This window comes from Miniopterus schreibersii (genome assembly GCF_964146895.1).
Source record: "Miniopterus schreibersii genome assembly, chromosome: 12".
Taxonomy (NCBI): domain Eukaryota; kingdom Metazoa; phylum Chordata; class Mammalia; order Chiroptera; family Miniopteridae; genus Miniopterus; species Miniopterus schreibersii.
The window spans coordinates 40,259,328-40,278,077 of NC_138112.1; the positions used below are offsets into that span (position 1 = coordinate 40,259,328).

The 18,750-nt window shown below is 38.6% G+C and overlaps 1 protein-coding gene across 7 annotated transcripts in view; it reads right to left on the reverse strand.

The window, feature by feature from the left end:
* The window catches only part of STK33 (serine/threonine kinase 33), a 137,665-nt gene that overhangs the window by 21,053 nt on the left and 97,862 nt on the right, over positions 1 to 18,750 (reverse strand). For all 7 annotated transcript variants that reach the window (XM_081154231.1, XM_081154233.1, XM_081154227.1 and 4 more), the window contains one exon: positions 8,394 to 8,603. In XM_081154231.1, coding sequence (XP_081010357.1) covers positions 8,394 to 8,603 — 210 coding nt within the window. The remainder of the gene's footprint in view (positions 1 to 8,393; positions 8,604 to 18,750) is intronic.

The window sequence follows — 18,750 nt, forward strand, 5'->3', positions numbered from 1 at the left end:
ATAATTTGGGGAGAATTGACATCTTAACAGTATCAGATCTTCCAATCACTGAACATGGTGTATCTCTCCATATATTTCAGTATTCTTCAATTTCATTCAGCAGTATATTATAGGTTTTACTATAAATATCTTACACCTATTTTGTTAGATTTATCACTAAGTATTTTATGTTTTGCAAGAATACTTTAAATGGTATTTTAAATTTTTGTTTCCCAATTGGTCATTGCTAGTATATAACAATACAATTGATTTTTGTATACAGATCTTGCATCATGCAACCTGTTTCTGTAGATTCCTTGAGATTAATATGTACACAATCATGTCATCTGCAAGTAGAGTTTTATTCTTTCTTTTCAATCTACATGATTTTATTTCTTTTACTTCCCTTGTTGTATTGGCTAAGACCTTTAGCATATTAAAAAGAAATAAAAAGGATGTCTTTGCCTTTCTCTTATCTTCAGTAGGAAACTGTTCAATATTAAACCATTAAAAATAATACTAGCTTTAGATTTTTTTTTTTTTTGGTAAAAATCTCTAAATATGTAAAAGAAGTTCCCATCTGTTCCTACTCTGCTGAGGGGTTTTCTCATGTTTGATTGTTGAATTTTATCAAAGGTTTTTTTTCAAAATTAATGAAAAGATCATGTGGCTTTTCCCCTTTACCTATTAATACAGTGAATCACATTTGTTGATTCTTGGATGTTAATCCAAACACACATTCCTGGAATATACTGTATAGTTGATCATGATGCATTATCTTCTTTATATATTTCTGGATTCAGTTTGCTGATATTGAGTTTGGGACTTTTGGATCTATATTTCTGAGATATATTGGCTAATAATTGTCTTTTCTTGTAATACCCCTGTCATGTTTCGGTATTAATGTAATAATAGCAAAGATTCATGTTTCACCTTATAAATATGTTGACAAATATTCTCAAGAGTTTGTGTAACATGCTTTCTCTTCTTTCTTTAAATATTTGGAAGAATTAACCAGTAAAATCATTTGGGACTGGAGTTTTCTTTATTAGAAAGTTTCTAATTATAGATTCAATATTTTAAACAAATGTAGAACTATTTATATTTTTCTATTTTTGTAGCTGTTTTGATGTTTTTAAAAGGAATTTGACCATTTCATATAAATTTTCCAATTTATTAACATTAAGTCATTCACAGTATCTTCCTTTTGAAATCATTCTTTCCTTCTTATTTTGTTGGGAGGGAACTTAATTTGCTGTTCTTTCTCTAGTATATTGAAATGAAAGTTCATTATTATTGCTACTGTTTTAAAGTCAACATTATTTTATATTTACTCAAATATTTATTCTTGCCAATGCCCTTCATATGTTCCTGTAGTTCAGTACTTCCATCTGGGATCATTTTCTTTACTTGAAATTTTTCTTTTAGTATCTCTTATAGTAAACTATGCTGGTAACAAATTCCCTCATCTTTTGCATACCTAAAAATATTTATATTTTATCTTTATTTTTGAAGACAATTATCACTAAATAAAGAATTCAAAGTTGGCAGGTTTGTTTTGTTTTGTTTTTAGCACTTTAATGATATCATTCCATTGTCTTCTGGCTTCCATAATTTCTGTTGATATGTCAAATGATGCACCTTTGATGGCAATGTGTCTTTCCCCTCTCCCCACCACTGCCCCTAACTGGATATGTTTACAATTTTCTCTCTCTGGTCTAAAGAATTAGAGAATAGTATTTAAAGCAATCATAGATACTAGAAAGTAATGAGAGAATCCCTCAAAGGAGATAGCCAGAGAAGGGGTATTCTAAATTCTTTCCAGCTAAAGATAAATGAACTTACCTAAGCTTATAACATTTCCAATATCCAGGATACAATCCAAAGTTACTCAACAGAAACAATAATGAATAGAGACAGACCCTGAGATGACCCAGATGTTAGAATTAGCAAACAAGGATTTTTAAAACAGTTATCATAACTATTATCAGTGATGTTAAAGACAAATATTATTTAATGAATAAAGTAGGTCTCAGTGGATGAAATGGAAATTTTAGAATAAAATATAATACATGAAATTAAATATTAAACCTTTCACAAGATAGGTTTAATATGAAAATGGAGAAAAATGAAGAGTAAACTTAAAGACAGAAATAGAATATATCCAGTTTAAAGAACAGATTGAAAAAATGAATATGCCTCAATGACCTATAGGACAATATCAAAGGGTCTAACATGTAAGTAATTAGAGTCTCAGAAAAAAAATTAAAAAAAAAATAATGACGCAATTTCTAAAAGACATAAATTTATAGATTTCAAAAGTTTAGCAAACTCTAAGCAGAATAAATGTGAAAAATGTGTCTAAAAATGTCATTGTCAAACTGCTGAAAACCAAAGAGAAAAGGAAAATCTTGAGAACATTCAGAGAATAGTAGTGCATTATGTACAGGGACAGAACACTTCAAACTACAGTGACTCCTTAGCAGAGAAACTGGAAGCCAGAGACATGTCTAAAGCTTGGATGAACCCAAAACACATCAAGACAGAACTGACAGAAAATATCCTTCAAAAAATTAAGAGAAATAATTTTAAGATAAACAAAAAATATCCTTCAAAAATTAAGATAAAATAAACACATTTTAGATAAAAGAAAACTAGGAGAGTACATCGCTAGCAGACGTGCAGTACAAAAAATGCAAAGGCAGTTCATCAGGCTGAAGGGAAATCACACCAGATGAAACCTTGGATTTTCAGGAAGGAAAGAAGAGCATCATAAATAGTAAATGTCTGGGTAAATATATGAGAGATTTTCCTCTTAATTTCTTGTAAATACATATGACTGTTTAAAACAAAAATTAAAACATTGTTTTGTGGAATTTATAATTACATGTGACAGTTATTGCATAAAGGCAGGAAAAAAGATGAATGGTCCCAAATTAATGCATCTGATTTGAAGCAGTACTATTTATAACCCAACCTAATGGTTGTTTCTCCACAGGGAAAAGATATACATAGTATAGGCTTGGGAGAGCAGGGAAATGATTTGAAAGGATTCACTAATATATCCTTTAAACTATGAAAGCCCGGCAAAGTCTATGGAGAAACCTAAGCCTTTACACAGGGGGTTCTAGTGGGAGTAAAACAGAGACAATAGCATTGTTGTTTATGGAATTCTATAAATCCAAACTAGCCACTGGTATTGCAAACAGCATTATATCAAAGAACAACAGGCCAAGATTCATGTCAGCACAATCAATCGTTTGTATCTGTATTAGTCAGCTCCCGCTGCAATCATGCCACTGGGTTGGGAGGTCCTCAAGATCACCCCCAGGTTCCATGATTCACTAGGAGAACCCACAGGATTCAGCATATAGTTGTATCATCGCTATGACTTATTACAGTGAAAGGATGTAAAGCACAATTAGCAAAAGTAAAAGGCACTTGAGGAAATCAGTGGAAACCAGCTCAAGCTTTCAAGGGTTCTCTTCCAGGAGTCATACGGGATGCATTTAATTACCCCAGCAACAGGCTGCGACAACACATGTGAAATGTAGCCAACGAAGGAAGCTCTCTCAGCGCCCAGGGTTCTCACTGGGAGCTGGTCATGGAGGCAGCCTCTGCCTAGCACCTGCCAGAAGGCCAGATTCCCAGAAGGAAAGCAGGTGTTCAGCAGAAAGCATATTGTTTGTACAAACAATTTAGGCTCGATGAATCATTCTTATCAGTTAACGGTTGCACCCATCCCAAAATCTCAGTTCCCAGAAGCCAACCAAGGGCAAGCCTTGCAAGCAAACCTTTCCAAAGACAGCAGTTCAGGCTTGTTATGTTAACTCTTTTCTGTACAACTACATAAGCAATATGACAAAAGTCTCAGTATCTTACAACAACAAACAATTTCTCTCAGTTAGCTGTAGGGCTTGGCTGTGGTAGGCTAGACTTTAGGCTTTGTATTAGGTTCAGGTCTGCTCCACAAATCTTCATGATTCCAAGAACTGTGGCTTCCCGTAGGCATATTCTTCTCATGGCAGGTGGCATAAATACAAGAGAGCAAGCTCAGTCATGCAAACGCTTTTAAGGTCTCTGCTTACATCACACCTCTTACTATTCCAGTAGCCAGAGTGAGTCATGCAGCTCAGACCAACATTAGTGGAGTGAGAGAATTTCCTTCATCTACTATAACAGGGAGAACTGCAAAGTCACATGGCAAAGGGTGTGAATGTATAATCCCTCACAGGGAGGGATTGAATAATTGAGGGAAATAATGTTATCATAGTACCCTAGGGACCCTTCCAAACGCAGAGGGAAAATGAGGTTGGAGGGATTCCCTTATCACCTATGAAAATAGTAATTATTTTTCTTAGTTTCTTTTTCATTAGTTTATTTCAACACCTATATCCAAAGAAGCCTTGAAGCAGGCAGGAAAAATCAAGCAATTTTAGTAATATTCTATGCAATATAATAATAAAAATAAGTTAACACTAATCTGTGCTTACCATATGTTAAGAGTGTTACATGTGAGACTTCATTTAGTCCTTGGTTAAGGCCATTAATCCCATTTTACAGATGAGAAAACAAGCCTAGAGACTTGCTCAAAGTAGTAAAGCTTATAAGTTGTAAAGCTGGGATTTGAACCCAGGCAGCCTAGATCCGGGGCTTGTGCTTTTAACCATTATGATATTTTAAGTGCAGTGCCTGGGCACATATACCAGGTTGCAATGCTTCACTGCTGGGGAACAAAAATGTGCCAGAATTGTGCAAGCACCACCAAGCCTGCACGTGACTCACACGGGCTCAGAGAGTTAGAATTTAATTTGTAAAGAAAATTTTTATTCCACTCAACTAAAATACCAAGAAAACCTGACTTTTTCCTTAGAGAAACATATCGATGTACCATAACTCAACTGTTTGATTTCAGTGTTTTTAAATTTCAAACACTTCATGTCTTTAAGAACTACTATATAAATACATTTCATTGATCAAAATAACTTTCAAAGTTTCTAAGCCACCATGCCTTTCTACTTTCTAGACTAGGTAAAGTATCTGCTACATGTATTATCTCCTATGATATCATAAAGGCATGTTTTCAGTCAAGAAAAATTATCACAAAGTAATCAAAAATTTTTTTCCCATTTTCATTAAACAAATATATTCAACTGCATTCAACAAATAATTTAACAACTAAGAAGTATGTCCTTTATGAAGCAAGAATTCTGTGATGCAAATATAGTATTTCTATCACATCCAGAGTTTCTAGTGCCTCCCTTGGTGACATTCATTTCTCTTAAATTGTTTTCTGAGCTTAATAAATAATGGAAGTATTGTACTATTTATCAGAAATCACTAAGGAGCTAGTGTTAAAAGCTTCACTCTCTTGCAAGAAACAATGGTCTGCCAAGTGTATCATTTAAAGATGAGTAAATGTAGGAGTTAGTCTTGGGTCTACCTGAGAGAATAGATTAAGGACCCACTGTAGGGAATTCAGAGGGTTACCTAATAACACAAAACATTATCTAGGCCTACTCAGCTTGGAAAACAGAAGATAAACATGAGACAATTTTTCTGTCCTCAAAGAATACCATTACCTAATATAGGCTAAAAGTTAGAAAAGAAAAAAAGGACATTGCCAAATGGCAACTACTTGAAAGCAAGTTTGAGAGTGAAGTGTGATGCCTTTAGTCCAAGCACGGCTAGTGCGGGGATGCGGACTGAGCTCTTCTACAATGTCCAGGCACATGGAACTAGGGCAACACTACTCAGGGAAAGAGGAAAGTGCTTATTTTAAGTGTTTCTGTTTCTGTTTATGACAAATCTTCACTTTCTCTGCTAGTTTTCCAAGAGCTCTGCCACTTATCTAAAAAGTGTGATTTTCCTGGCTTGTGAGAAATACAAAATCCGGAGCTCCAAATGGATTTATGAGATTCTCCAGAAGAGGTAACAATGGTAAGGTGGAAAGCAGGAACTGCTGGCAGATATTCTTTTAAATTAAAGCCAACTTTCAAACATTTTAATGGAAAGAGAATCATATACATTTTCTTAATTCATATTATCACATCAAGTTGTCCTTATAATTTTAACAAACAAAATTTTCCCATGGGAAGTATTTCAATATTCATAGAATAAATTTCAACAAAAATAAAATTTCACTCTTAAGAATATTAATTACTACATGAATCCTGTATGGACTCAAGAGTAAGTGGCCAACCCTGTTTTCAGTTATCACTTTAAGAATTTTATATACCACTACTTGCTGTTAATGAAGATTTGAAAGGAAAAAGTAAATTCTTAACATAAACTCAACTTCAATATAATTAACAAAGTAACATATTTATTCACAAAAATCCTTGAAAAAACTTAGTATATTAAATGCATGAGAATTCTTTCTTTTAAGGGGTAACACTTTTCAGGAAAATTCCCAAATAAGGGAAGGTATTCCTCCTAAAATATCACAGCCCAAACCTAAGTGTGGGAAAGCTCCTTAGTGGGTCCTTTGTTTCCAGGGCAAAGGTCTACCCCATCTGGCAGGAATTTCTGCTACAGCATTTACAAGTAGCTTTCCAGAGTCTGCCTGAATACTTCCAATGATTGGGAGGTGGGGTTTACTACCCATGGTCCAGCCTGTCCTACTGCAGGTGAACTCTGATTGTGAGAAAGTTCTTTCTGTTGAGTAGAAATCTATATTCTTTTTTTAAATTTTTATTGATTGATTTTAAAGCAAGAGCGAGAGAGGGAGAGGAAGAGGAAGATGGGGGGAGAGAGAGAGAAACTTCGATTTGTTGTTCCACCCATTTATGCATCCATTGGTTGTTTCCTGACTGAGGATTGACCCGAAACCTTGGCATATCGGGAGAACACTCTAAACAACTGAGCTACCCTGCCAGGGCAAAATCTATATTCTTGACATTTTGACCCACTGGGTATAGTTCTATCACCTATAAGCACCTTCAGTTCCAATTCCTCTGTTCCCAGCTGGAAGCAGCTGAGAAGAGCACGGCAAGTCTCATCACTCTGAGACTTGGAGGTTGGAGGAGCAGAGGGCAGGTGTGTGACGGAGCGATGGAAAAGGTGATGCAAGGAAATCAAACATTTGGGTCACAGGGATATTTTATGCCAACTTCAGTAACATAGATACAACCCGACTACAAAACAATGTATGTGTACTGGTGTATATGTATTTGTGTTTGTATATATGTGAGTATATGTAGATGCATGTGAGTATATCTGTGTAATCTACGTGTATGAAAACGTGTGTGTGTGGGGTATGTATACGTGTGTGTGCATATGTATATGTGTGTGTAAAATGTCAAGCCAGCTAACAGGAAAACCTTCAAACTATGTTCAATAAGGGAGTGCAAACATGGGTTTTTAAATATTATTTTTAACAAGAATATAAAATGCTCATAGCTGCTAAGCCCTGCAAGAGCTGTTAGCAGACTAGAGAGGATGATGGGAATTCAATAAACGTATGTTTACATTATGGCAAAAATACAAATATTTCAAAATACCTGGATCATTAAATGTTAAGCTTATAACCTAGACATTTTCTATCAAGTGGCTGAAGAAGTTCCCAGCCAGTACATCAGAACCAATCCATCACTCTGCTAGGTCTCTTTCTGCCGGGATTCTTAGCACGGAGGGTGCAGGCCAGCACCGCTGCCCCTCCGGGGTGAGGCTCGGGACTTACCCCCAGTCCCTCTCCATCCACTGCTCTGGGCTTCAGAGACCCGAAAAGTAGCAGCTCCTCACAGGAAGCTGCCCTGAGGGGAACACAGCCCCCACTGGCAGGGTGCTCAATTATTAAAGAAGAGCTAACGTGTGCTCATTAGATTTCAAGACAAGAAAGAAAACATACAGAAAACTTCTCCAAAAACACAGAAAACTGGATAAATCATCAGGATATCCAGTTAGTAGGACACAATCTAGAATTAATCAAAATGTTATGAAATTTTATTCACCAAAAAGAATAAGACTATATTGGGATTTAATAATGTAAAATGATAAAGCTACATAAATTGTTTTAGGTATCATAAAATTAGAAGCAAATAAGAGAACAATGTAATAACTCTTTTCTAGGTAATGCATAAACCCCTCCCAAACTGTATAGCCTGGCAAAAAAAAAAATTATCCATTTTGACCCGTGGGCCAAATCTGGCACCAGTTGTCCCGGCCTGTCCTAACCGCCTGCGCCCGGCCGCGTGCTCCGCATTAGAGGTGAGCAGCTGCGACAGGGACAGCCGCCCCACGACTGGGCTATTTCTGTGCCTTCCCTTGCGGCCCAGGAGCCCGGTGGCTGCCTTGCCGGGGGGAGGGCTCCAGGGGGGGAGAGCTTTGCTGTGTCGCAGGCCCGTCCAGAGCAGCCCGAAGGGCGCGGAGCTGGGGACGGAGGCGGCCCCCTTCCCGGCCGCAGCTCTTCCTACCTGTTTCTCTTCGTCGTCTTCGTCCGAAGTGGACGTGGCGCCAGGGACGTTCCCGCTGGACACGCTGGGCTGGCAGCCCTCGAGCGGCCCGGGGCTGGCCGGCCTGTCCGTCCGGTCGGCCACGCTCTCCTCGTCGCTGCCCGGGTTATCTTTCCACTCTTTCATCATTTCTAGCACGTTGGCTGGTCTCGCCGAAGACAGTGTATTGCCCTAATGTTAACGAAGGATTTCTGGTGTTATAACCAGTTTGCAAAATTAAAAGGCGTCTTACATCTTTTAGTAATATATTCTCCCAAGTTCCGTAAGTCACACAGAAAAATTAAAATGCCGGATAAGTGGCAAAACTGCTGACGCCATTGGAGCACAGTCCCTGTCCTGAAAATGACACGCAACAGGGCCATCCCCTGGACCCAAAGACCTGCTTAGGGCACTGTTGTTACAAAAGTAACAGGAAGCCGAAAGAATGAAAGCAGCTCCCCAAAGCCCAGTGGGTCCAACACTAAGGGCGAGCCTACACCATACCAAAATGCCTAGGTAAAAAGTCTAAATTCAGTTGATCCGTGAAGTGCTGTGTCCGAGAACACAGATGTTTGATTTGAAGGCCCTCAGTTGACTGAAGGTTTACATATAAGGTGGTCACTTGATTATAACAGATTCAGTGTACTGTTTTTATCCCAGATGTGACAATACAATACCATAATTGACCACTTTATGTTGCCTAGGTTTTTCTCAAATATAATATTCCATTCAATGCCAAGAAATCCACGAATGAGTCTGGTTTCTGCTCGACTAGGTATGCCTTATATATACTTTTTCTCCTAACTCAGACTAGTAGAGAAAGTTTGGACAAGAAGTTTGGATCACATTTAGATTAAAATGGGAAGTTCAGATGTGAGTACAACTAGGGAGCGATTCTAAATTAAATTGGCATGTGGGTGGACTAAAGCATTAAGCGTCGGTGATACAGATACTATGAGACGAGGTACTTTAAAGGCAGCCATCTGAGTACACTGCTGAGGATTTGTAGAGTTTAATGTACTTGTGGTTAAAGGCAAACATTAAGAAGTAATAACTAAATGAGGATCATTATGCAATTAAGTCCCTGTGGTTCTTTTACTTCATCCTGTTTTGAGGAGGTCTATACTCTTACCAATTTCATAGTAGCCTACTTTTAGTTGCACTTATGCTTCCTCTCCCATTTCCTTCCAGAATGCCCTGAACATACCTTCCACCAAGCCACAGCCTACATTTCCTTCAAGGCTCATTTTGAGTCATCTCTGTTAGGTATCCCAGAACTTCCAAGGCTGCTGTCAACTTAAATGTAAATAAAGCACAGAAAGAGGCTCAAAGACCATAAAAGAGTTGAAACCATTTAGAACGGCAGGTAGCCTCAGGGCTCCCACGGGAATAAGTTCTAGTCTCCAGGGCTCTGTCAAGGCTCCGCTTGACCTCTGTGACTCATCTCCCTTCCATCGCAACTTCCTGGCTTCATCCTGACCTTCCGCCCTAATTTTCACGTAATCGCAGGGTCCAGGGTCCTGCAATGCTAGTACACACAATTTTGCCACAACTTGATTCTTTCACTAGCAGACAGAGATAACCTAACACGTATGTCTGTAATCCCAGCCCTCAGTCACCCTCATCAATTAACTCTGTGGATTCTATACTAGTACTAATGCCGCTCGCCCAACATCCCTCTCTTCTCAGCACATGGTAGAACTGTACTTCCCTACCTCTTTGGAGACAGGACCATGTGACTTGTTTTGGCCAGTAAAATGGGATTGAAAATGGTATGTACCACTTCTGGGTAGAAACTTTAAGAGGTAGCACGCATTTGTCATGTTCCCAGTTCCTGCCTTAGTAACTACAAAAGCACAGAAATGAGGCCTCCCTCACCCGGGTTCCAGTGTAAGCACAGAAGTGACGGCCAATGTGCATGGGAAGGTATCAAGAGCACTGAGATCTGAGGGTCACTTGATGCCACAGCATGATCTAGCCTATCCTGATACTGAGAGCAAATAAACATTTACATTCTCGAAGTTATCTCTAAAAAGCCTTAAAAACAGTGAGCCTAATCTACAACCAGCATACTCAACAAAATTGTAATTACTACTGAAATCACATGCCATCAGGGCCACGTACTTGGTGGCCAATCTACAGGGCAGTCCTTGCTTTGCACAGTCCTGATAGGCGTGAATTTCAGTCGCCGTGACTTAGGTTAAATAACATCAACAAAGTTCAAATTTCAGTCGTCATGGTATATTAACTACAACGGCATAAAGTTCAAATTTCACCTCGAACTCTTTAATCCATAATCACTATGCAAAGGACCGGTGCGCATCACGCTGAGTGACCAGCCCTGCCACCCCTCGCACAGCCTGCTGGTGGCTGACACTGCACATCTGCTGTTAGGTCCACGCGCAGGCAGCAAAGTGGGCCCTTATGTCGTCCCTTGTCTCCCAGGAACTTGTCAACAAAGATGAAAGCGCAGTAAAGAAATTAGAAGTGATAATGCTGGAAGTGAAATGTGAGTAAAATGCAAGTGGAGTAACAGAAGAATTGCTGACATGGGGCCGATGACACTGCCACCGTTTGAGAGAATCTAGATATGCAACCAAAGGGACTTAGTGAGGCAAACTTCTCAACACACATGAGGAAAGCGGCTGTGACGGAAAGGATGAATTGGCCCCAGAGAAAGTGGCGCCTGCAAAATATTTGACATTTACAGGATTTTCAGAGATATTTGAAAACACTGACAGCACAAAGGATAAAACGTTGGAAGTTGACCCAAACTCAGAAAACAGTGTGACAATTCGCCAAGGCATGAAAAAGGTGCTCCTCTCTACTGTAAGTTACACGACAAGAGGCAGCAAGCACTGTTTAAACTAATCTTAATAAGTTTTTTACCAAAAAATAAGATTCTTTAATTCTCAATATTTCTAATGTTTTAAATTACAGGGCACTAAAAATATTAGTGCTGCTTTTGTTTAATTCCCTACATGTTTATAACCAACAGTCAGAGAGTTTTCATTATTTAACAAAAATTTTAAAAATCATGGATCACAATTTTTTCCATGGATTATTCAAATCACACTACACAGTTTCAATTTGCAGTATTTTTATGGCCCTGTACTACTGTGCAAAGCAAGGATCGCCTGTATTATCTTGAGCAGGCCTCTCCGGCAACCTCTCACTTGCCCAGTTCACATACACATACACCCAAGAGCGTGGTGACTGACACTCTACATGCCTAGAGGGCCTTCGCACTCAATGAAACGACCCTATGTCTCATTCCAGAAAGGTGGTAGAGAGAGCAAAGGCTCTAGAAAAGGAGCATTAATGCCTCAAAAACACTCTACTATTTGGAAAATGCTAACTCTTTCCTTCCTATATTCACTTGCGATATCAAGGAGGGCACAAATGGTAGGATCGATTCCAGACTTTCCCTGTTGTCTAAAGTCCAGCCAATAACTTACTAGACTGTCCCCTTCTTGCTGCCAGTAGTTGGAACAGGGATTGCATCAAACCCTTGGACCGACCAATGAATACATGGCCCAGGGCTGTGTGTCATCAGTCTTCTAGGTTCAACGGAAATTACAAAATTACAAACGAACCAATGAATAGACAGTGTAAACTGCATGTCACTTCACCATCTGAACACTGACCCCTGAACTCCGTTACTGGCCACATTCAGGGGGTCAGACACTGAAATCAACTACGAAGGAGCAAGTAAGAGGCAGATAACCTGGTGTGACAAGTACAAACCCAATCTCCTTTTGGTTAATAAATTTCCACTTGTTTAACAGATAGCTAAAGCTATTTTATGAAAAACTGAAAAAATGGACATTCATGGAGAAGCGTTGGGCAAATACGAAGATTTGGATTTAATACCTCAGTAGACAGGCTCCACAAATGCAGACCCACGCATATGTCTTTGTCTAACAAAATCTGCCTCTTCAAGGTCAGTGTCTATCAGTATTTTGTAAACAGTCGGTATTTTGTAAATGAATGAATGATATATATGTATAAGCTAAGGTGAGATGGTATAAAACATAAAATTGGCAAAACTAAAAGAAAACATTCTGATTCTTTAGCTTATAATCATCATTTTCTACTTTTTGTAAATAGCTAGAGCTCTTCATTTAGTAATCTTCCTAGGAATATTTTTTTCTATAGAAAAATGAAAGTCAATTTATTTTTTTTTTAAACATAAAAATCTAAATGAAAACAATGAGATGCCAATTTTCACCTAACAGATGGATATAAATTTAAGTTTGATAATACTTTGTGGGTGAGGGTGTGGGGAAACAGGCTCTCATTTACTTGCTTTTTATGGAAGGGTAAAGTAGCAATAACCTGTGTGTAGTGCACCAGCTCTCCAGCCAGTAATTCCACTGTTAAGAATTTATCCTATAGATATGCTGATACAGTGTGCAAATATATATTTACGAGAACTTTTTTTATTAATCCTCACTGGAGGATGTGCCTTTCACTGATTTTAGAGATGGAAGAAGGGAGAGAGGAAGAGAGAGAGAGAGAGAAGCATTGATATGAAAGAGACTCATCGAGTGGCTGCCTCCTTGAGGCACCCCACCGGGAATCGAACCCACAACCTTTCAGTGTACTGGACGAAGCTCCAGCTAACTGAGCCGCATCAGCCAGGGCTACGAGAACATTTTTTTGTACCACTGTTTGTAATAGGAAAGATATGAAACAATTTAAACGATCCATATTCACTGGGGATTATTTACAAAGTAACGGTGTATCCATAGTTGGAGATACAGTGCTGTTTTTTTAAAATAAGAAAATCTTCCCAAGATATATTAGATAAAAAAGAATAGTTTGCATAATATGAACCCATTTGGGTAAAGTATATACAGAAAAATGCGTAGAATGTTTTTGAAAGAACACATAAGAGACTTAACAATGGTTATCTTTAGTAAGAGGGAATGAGGTTAATGGAAGGAGAAAGTTATTTTTTCTGGTTTGTTTATCACTTAAATCATTTATCATGGTTAATTTAAACTATTTTATATGACTAATAATTAATGTAAATTACAGTAGGAAAAGAAATAATGTAGGTTGCAGATACCCACAAAGGACTGATAGCACCCAATAAAGTCACCAAACATGTCCTAATGGGTCTCAATGAGTCCAAGGCAACAGCATATCAAGGTAATAACCACCACTAAAGTAAGCAATTGTACACCACTTTAACATTTTTCAAGTCATTGATTTTTTTCCCCACAAGTATAGCAACTATGTGAGCAGACAGGTTGGTGTTGATATTCCTGTTCTTCAGGGGGAAACGGCCTGAGAAATTCAGTAATTTACCATTATTCCAGAAGCACATTTCCAACTGCCTGCCAAGAACTTCTAGCTAGAGGTGTTGCCGAGCCTTCAGTGCTGCACTGTGTATTTGAAAGTTGCTAAGAGGGTGTAGCTTAAAAGTTCTCATCACGAGAAAAGAAACAATAACTGTGATATGATAAATGTATTAACTGAACTTATTGTGGTAATCATTTTCTAATAAATACATATATCAAGTCATTATGTTGTACACCTTAAGTTTTACAATGTTATGTGTCAATTATATCCAGTAAAGCTGGAAAAATAAAAGTGAACTTAGTATATTCCAAACTGACATTCTTGAAATCGGTGTGTGCGGACATCTGGCTGTGCATAAAGACTTTCCCAGGGGCATGTGGGAAGGACAGATTGCAGGGCTCAATTTCAAGACCCTGAATTTCCAATGACCTATTCTTTTTCAACTCATCTGCTTGGGTAAGGATTTGCAGTCATTCTTTCCATGTTCGTTCTCTGAAGTCAGTATCTTCTGATGTTTGTCAGTGTACATACATTTATCTGTGTGTTTGTGTGTGTGATAAAAGGCCCATATCTAGACTATGTAACAAATCTCTACAAATCAATTAGTAAAAGATATAAAGCCAAATAGAAAAATGGGGGAAAGACTCAAACAGGCATTCTGCAAAACAAGATATCAAAAAGGCCAATAAGCATAAATAAAGGTGACCAATTTCATTTGTAATTCATGAAACACAGATTAAAATCACAGTGAGATGCCATTACACATCTACCAGAGTACCTAAATTAAAAAATATTGACAACAACATGCACTGGAGAAGATACAAAGCAGAACTAGAACTCTGGCGCATTGCTGGTGAGTGAGTGGTACAAACACTTTGGAAAACAGAACAAAGTTTTGTTGGGGGTGGACAGAGGAGAAAATTCACATAAATTCAACTGTGATCCTGCTACTTCAGTGCCTTTCAGTAGCAACCCATTGTCAACACAAGTCAAATATAAAGTACTCTCTGTGTAAGCCACGGTCTGCAGCAAAACAGCTTTACCTGTCTTCACAGCTTAACTTCCCACTACCTCCCCACACGTCTTCCAGGGTTCTAGAAAGAGAGAACTACTGATACACTTCAAATTCTCTAAATATGCTTTTTTTTCTGTCTTTAAATCTTTGTAAAGTTCTTTCTATTCTGAACCTCCCTCCTTCTTACCATAACCCCAACATCAGTTTCTACTTTCCCCCGTTCTTTTAGAGCCCGATCGCATGTTACCCTCACCTTAAGTATCTTTTTTAATCCCCTAGAGGGATTACCCTAACAGCACTCCTACAGCTGCATTATATACTCTAAATAAAATATTTTCTATATTGAGTATACATTTACATATTTTATAGAATATATTTTACTCTATGCTATATGTAATGTGTAGAGTACACCTTTATATACTTATACACACTCATTATATGCTCATTCTCTGTCGGGTTTTTGTTTTATACCCTCTACTGGGCTGTGGAAAACCTGTGGGCAGGGGCTGTACTGGATTCCTCCTTGTGACCTCCATAGCACATAACAGCTGTTCAGTAAATATTTGGTGAATTATTACGTGTATGTCAATCATTGAATACTGAATAAATCTCCAAGGTTTCTGGTTTATGAGCTGCTTCTTAACATAATTTTTATAAAAACTTTCTTTAAACAGGGCCTCAATAGTATATTCACATACATAACATAATTCAGAATCTAAGAATAACTAAATATAGTAAAGGTTGGTATTAACATATTTAGGATGAAAATATACAGTAGGAAAAAACACCCCTCAATTAGTTAGGCATCAGAAAATTTACAGTTGCTTATGCAGAGAATACATATTAAGGCTAACGGTCAAAAGCTAATGGCCAGACCATGAATAACAATTTTTAAATTAATGAACAAGGGCCTTGTTCACACATTGGAAAAGACTGTTCTAGAAATTAGACCCCCACACCCTGAGTACATGTGCCTTTGAAAGTGTGACTATAAAACAAAGTACACTGTAATTTGTGGTAAATTACTCCAGGGGAGACTGTTTTATTCATCTTTGTATCCTTATAGTGCTCAATGGATTAAAATAAAAAGATACTTGTTAAAACTGATACAGACATTTAAATGACTCTTGTCCCATTCAGAACAAGCCACCTGACATGGCTACCCGCCGGAACAGCAAGCTCCTTCATTTCAAAGAGCCTGCTATTGGTCTCCGCTATCTATGACAGGGAGTTAAAATTCCAGCCTGAGAGTCAAGTCCCCACACAATTTTCTTTCCTTTTCTAATCTCCTTTCCCACCTCTTTCCTTCGAGCATCTTCTCTGCCAGTCAAACTGAACTCCTGGTTTCGCACTTGCTGCCTCCGCCCCGCTGGTCGTTTGGGAACTCCCTCCGCCATTCTCCCTCCCCGCTCTGCACCTGTGCACGGCTGCTTCCCACCAGGTGCGAGCTCCTTCCGTCACAGACCACGTCCTACGTGTCTGTAGCTACGCTTACACCCCAGCCCGGGACCTGGCGCGTGGTAGGCGCGCCCACGATCTGTGGAAGGAGCCACCGGACGTCTGAATAGCATCGGTAGAGCTCAAATCGGGAAACTACTTCTTGACAAGCCATAGGAGAGGAATGTTTCCTTAATCTATAGAAGGATTCTTAAATATAAGTAGGCATTAAAAATACCTGGGAACTTGTTTAAAGTGCAAATTCTTGGTGTTAACTGTCACCAGGGGACTTGAAGGCATACCAAGAGGCGACTGTAATTACCTAACAGAGGGAACAAACTCCTAAACCACTGTTGAGAGTAACAAGGACCAAAGGGAAGAAACGGGCACAGGCGGGTAACAGGCACACTCCTGGCCACGCGAGTCACCACCAGCTCTGTAGGAAAGTCATTTCTTGGCTCCTTTTCCTTACATCTAATCTCTGGACTTTTGATATCAGAATGACAATATCTGTTTATTTTAAGTCATTCACTTAAATGTACATAGAGAAACGCTGTTTCTCAGAATACTCTTCAGATATGTACCATACTTCAAAACGGACAATACATAGGTTAAACCTTAGAAACTTCTTATCCGATAAAGCTCTTTGAAAAAAAAAAAGTTACTATGTGTTAGATATTGCAAAAGATAAGCTCTGGTTATAAAGCAGCAAGGCACCGAGAGAACTCACACGTTCCCTTTAGATTATTTCAAACAGAGGACATGAATTATAGGAAGTAAGACTTCAAGTGGTTAAGAAGAAAAGAGTTTTGCCTTTTAGAAGTTTGTAAAATGCCGGAATTCTAAACTTCATACACTGAACTCCTCAGGATAGTCTGATATAGTACACGCTATCTGTCGCTTCTCTACCCATTTGGCAAAGACTACACAGAAACAAATGTTACAGAGGCTCAAAAATGGAGACTTCTGGAAAAATGACCAAAGCCAGAAATAAAGCTGTACTAATTAGAACACAAATAATTCCATGGCCCAACCCGAATGTTGTGTGATGCTGAAAAGAGATGGGTTTCTAAGGCACACCATCTGTTTTACAGCTTTTGATTTGCTGTACTACAAATCTACCCGTACCGTTTGCAGTGATCTATTTAGCTGCTAGCTCATTTGCGCAATTACTTTAGGCCAGAAATAGTTATTGCACAGAATGATTTGAGAGAGCAACGCAGTCATAAAAGAGGGCAGATACAACCCATTTTTGAGAAGACTATTCTTCTGGCTCTTGAAGAAAAAAATATTATTCAAAGAAATGATTGGAAACTGCCAAAGGAAAATTAGGAAATTTAAAAGAAGAGTGATATCACTGTAGGTTTACGGTATCTAAACTCATCTAAACCTTCAGGGTCACCACCAACCTGTCTGCTGGCCTAATGGAAACGCCTCCTTCTGATCTTGACCCCTCAGCAGCATCCACCTGGGAGCTGCCTGCTCTTGTTTTCTCAAACATTTTTCTCACTTCATTTCCCTGGCACCACTCTCCTCACTTTCCTCCCCCCTCACCAGCTATTCCTTCTCAGCCTCCATCGCCAGCTTCTCCTCTACTGAATGATGCAGCATCTAAAAGCAGGGTGCTGGGGTCTCTTTCCCTTTCTATCTGTAGTTTCTTCCTAATTTATCTCTTCAGCCCGAAAGCTTTATATGGCATCTATATACTCCTGATTCCCAGATTCACAGTTTCAGACCAGACTTTTCCAGCTCCAGACTCATATATTCAATTATTTTTGATATTTCTATGTGGATGCCACAGAGGCATTTCAAACTTAGCATATCTAATGTGGGACTCTTGAGTCACCATCCTTCCCCCAGAAAAAAAAAATTTATTTTTCTTACAATCTTCCATATCTCAGTAAATGGCACCATCGTCCAACCAGTTGTTAAAGTAAAACCTAGGAGTCATCCTTGATTCCTCCCTATCCTCACCCCTCACCTGACCCCTCACCAAATCCTGTCAATCACACCTAAAAAAATATGTCACATTTATTTCTTTTCAATTCTATTGCTACCATTCTGTCCAAGCCACCATCATCTCTCAAAAATACTACTTCAGTGTGGGCATATCGCATATCTCCAGGGCCTAACATAGTGTCTAACAAAGTAATAGGTGTAAAATAATTTTCTTTATAGATGATTACTGATCAGCAATATTCCTATGTGTCTTGACAAATCTCCAGTCTCAGTTCCCAGACATCTTCAGAGATTCTTCCAGACTAATTCATTTACTGAATCATTCACTCATTCAGTAATTATTTGAGTATTGTATTAATTGGGTCCTTCCATCTTGTTGCTCTGCCATCCTCAGCTCATGAATTCCACTTTATGGCCCAATATGGCTACTCAAGCTCCAGCCATCGCATCTGTATTCCAGTCACCAGGAAAGAAGATAGGCATGAGGAATGTCATAGCCCCTCTATTTAAGGACACTTCCCAGAAACTGCATCTAGTTCCACTCAGATCTCATTGACGATCACAATAACTAGCAAAGACAGGATAACTAGCAAAGAACACTAGACAGCAATGTTTCCA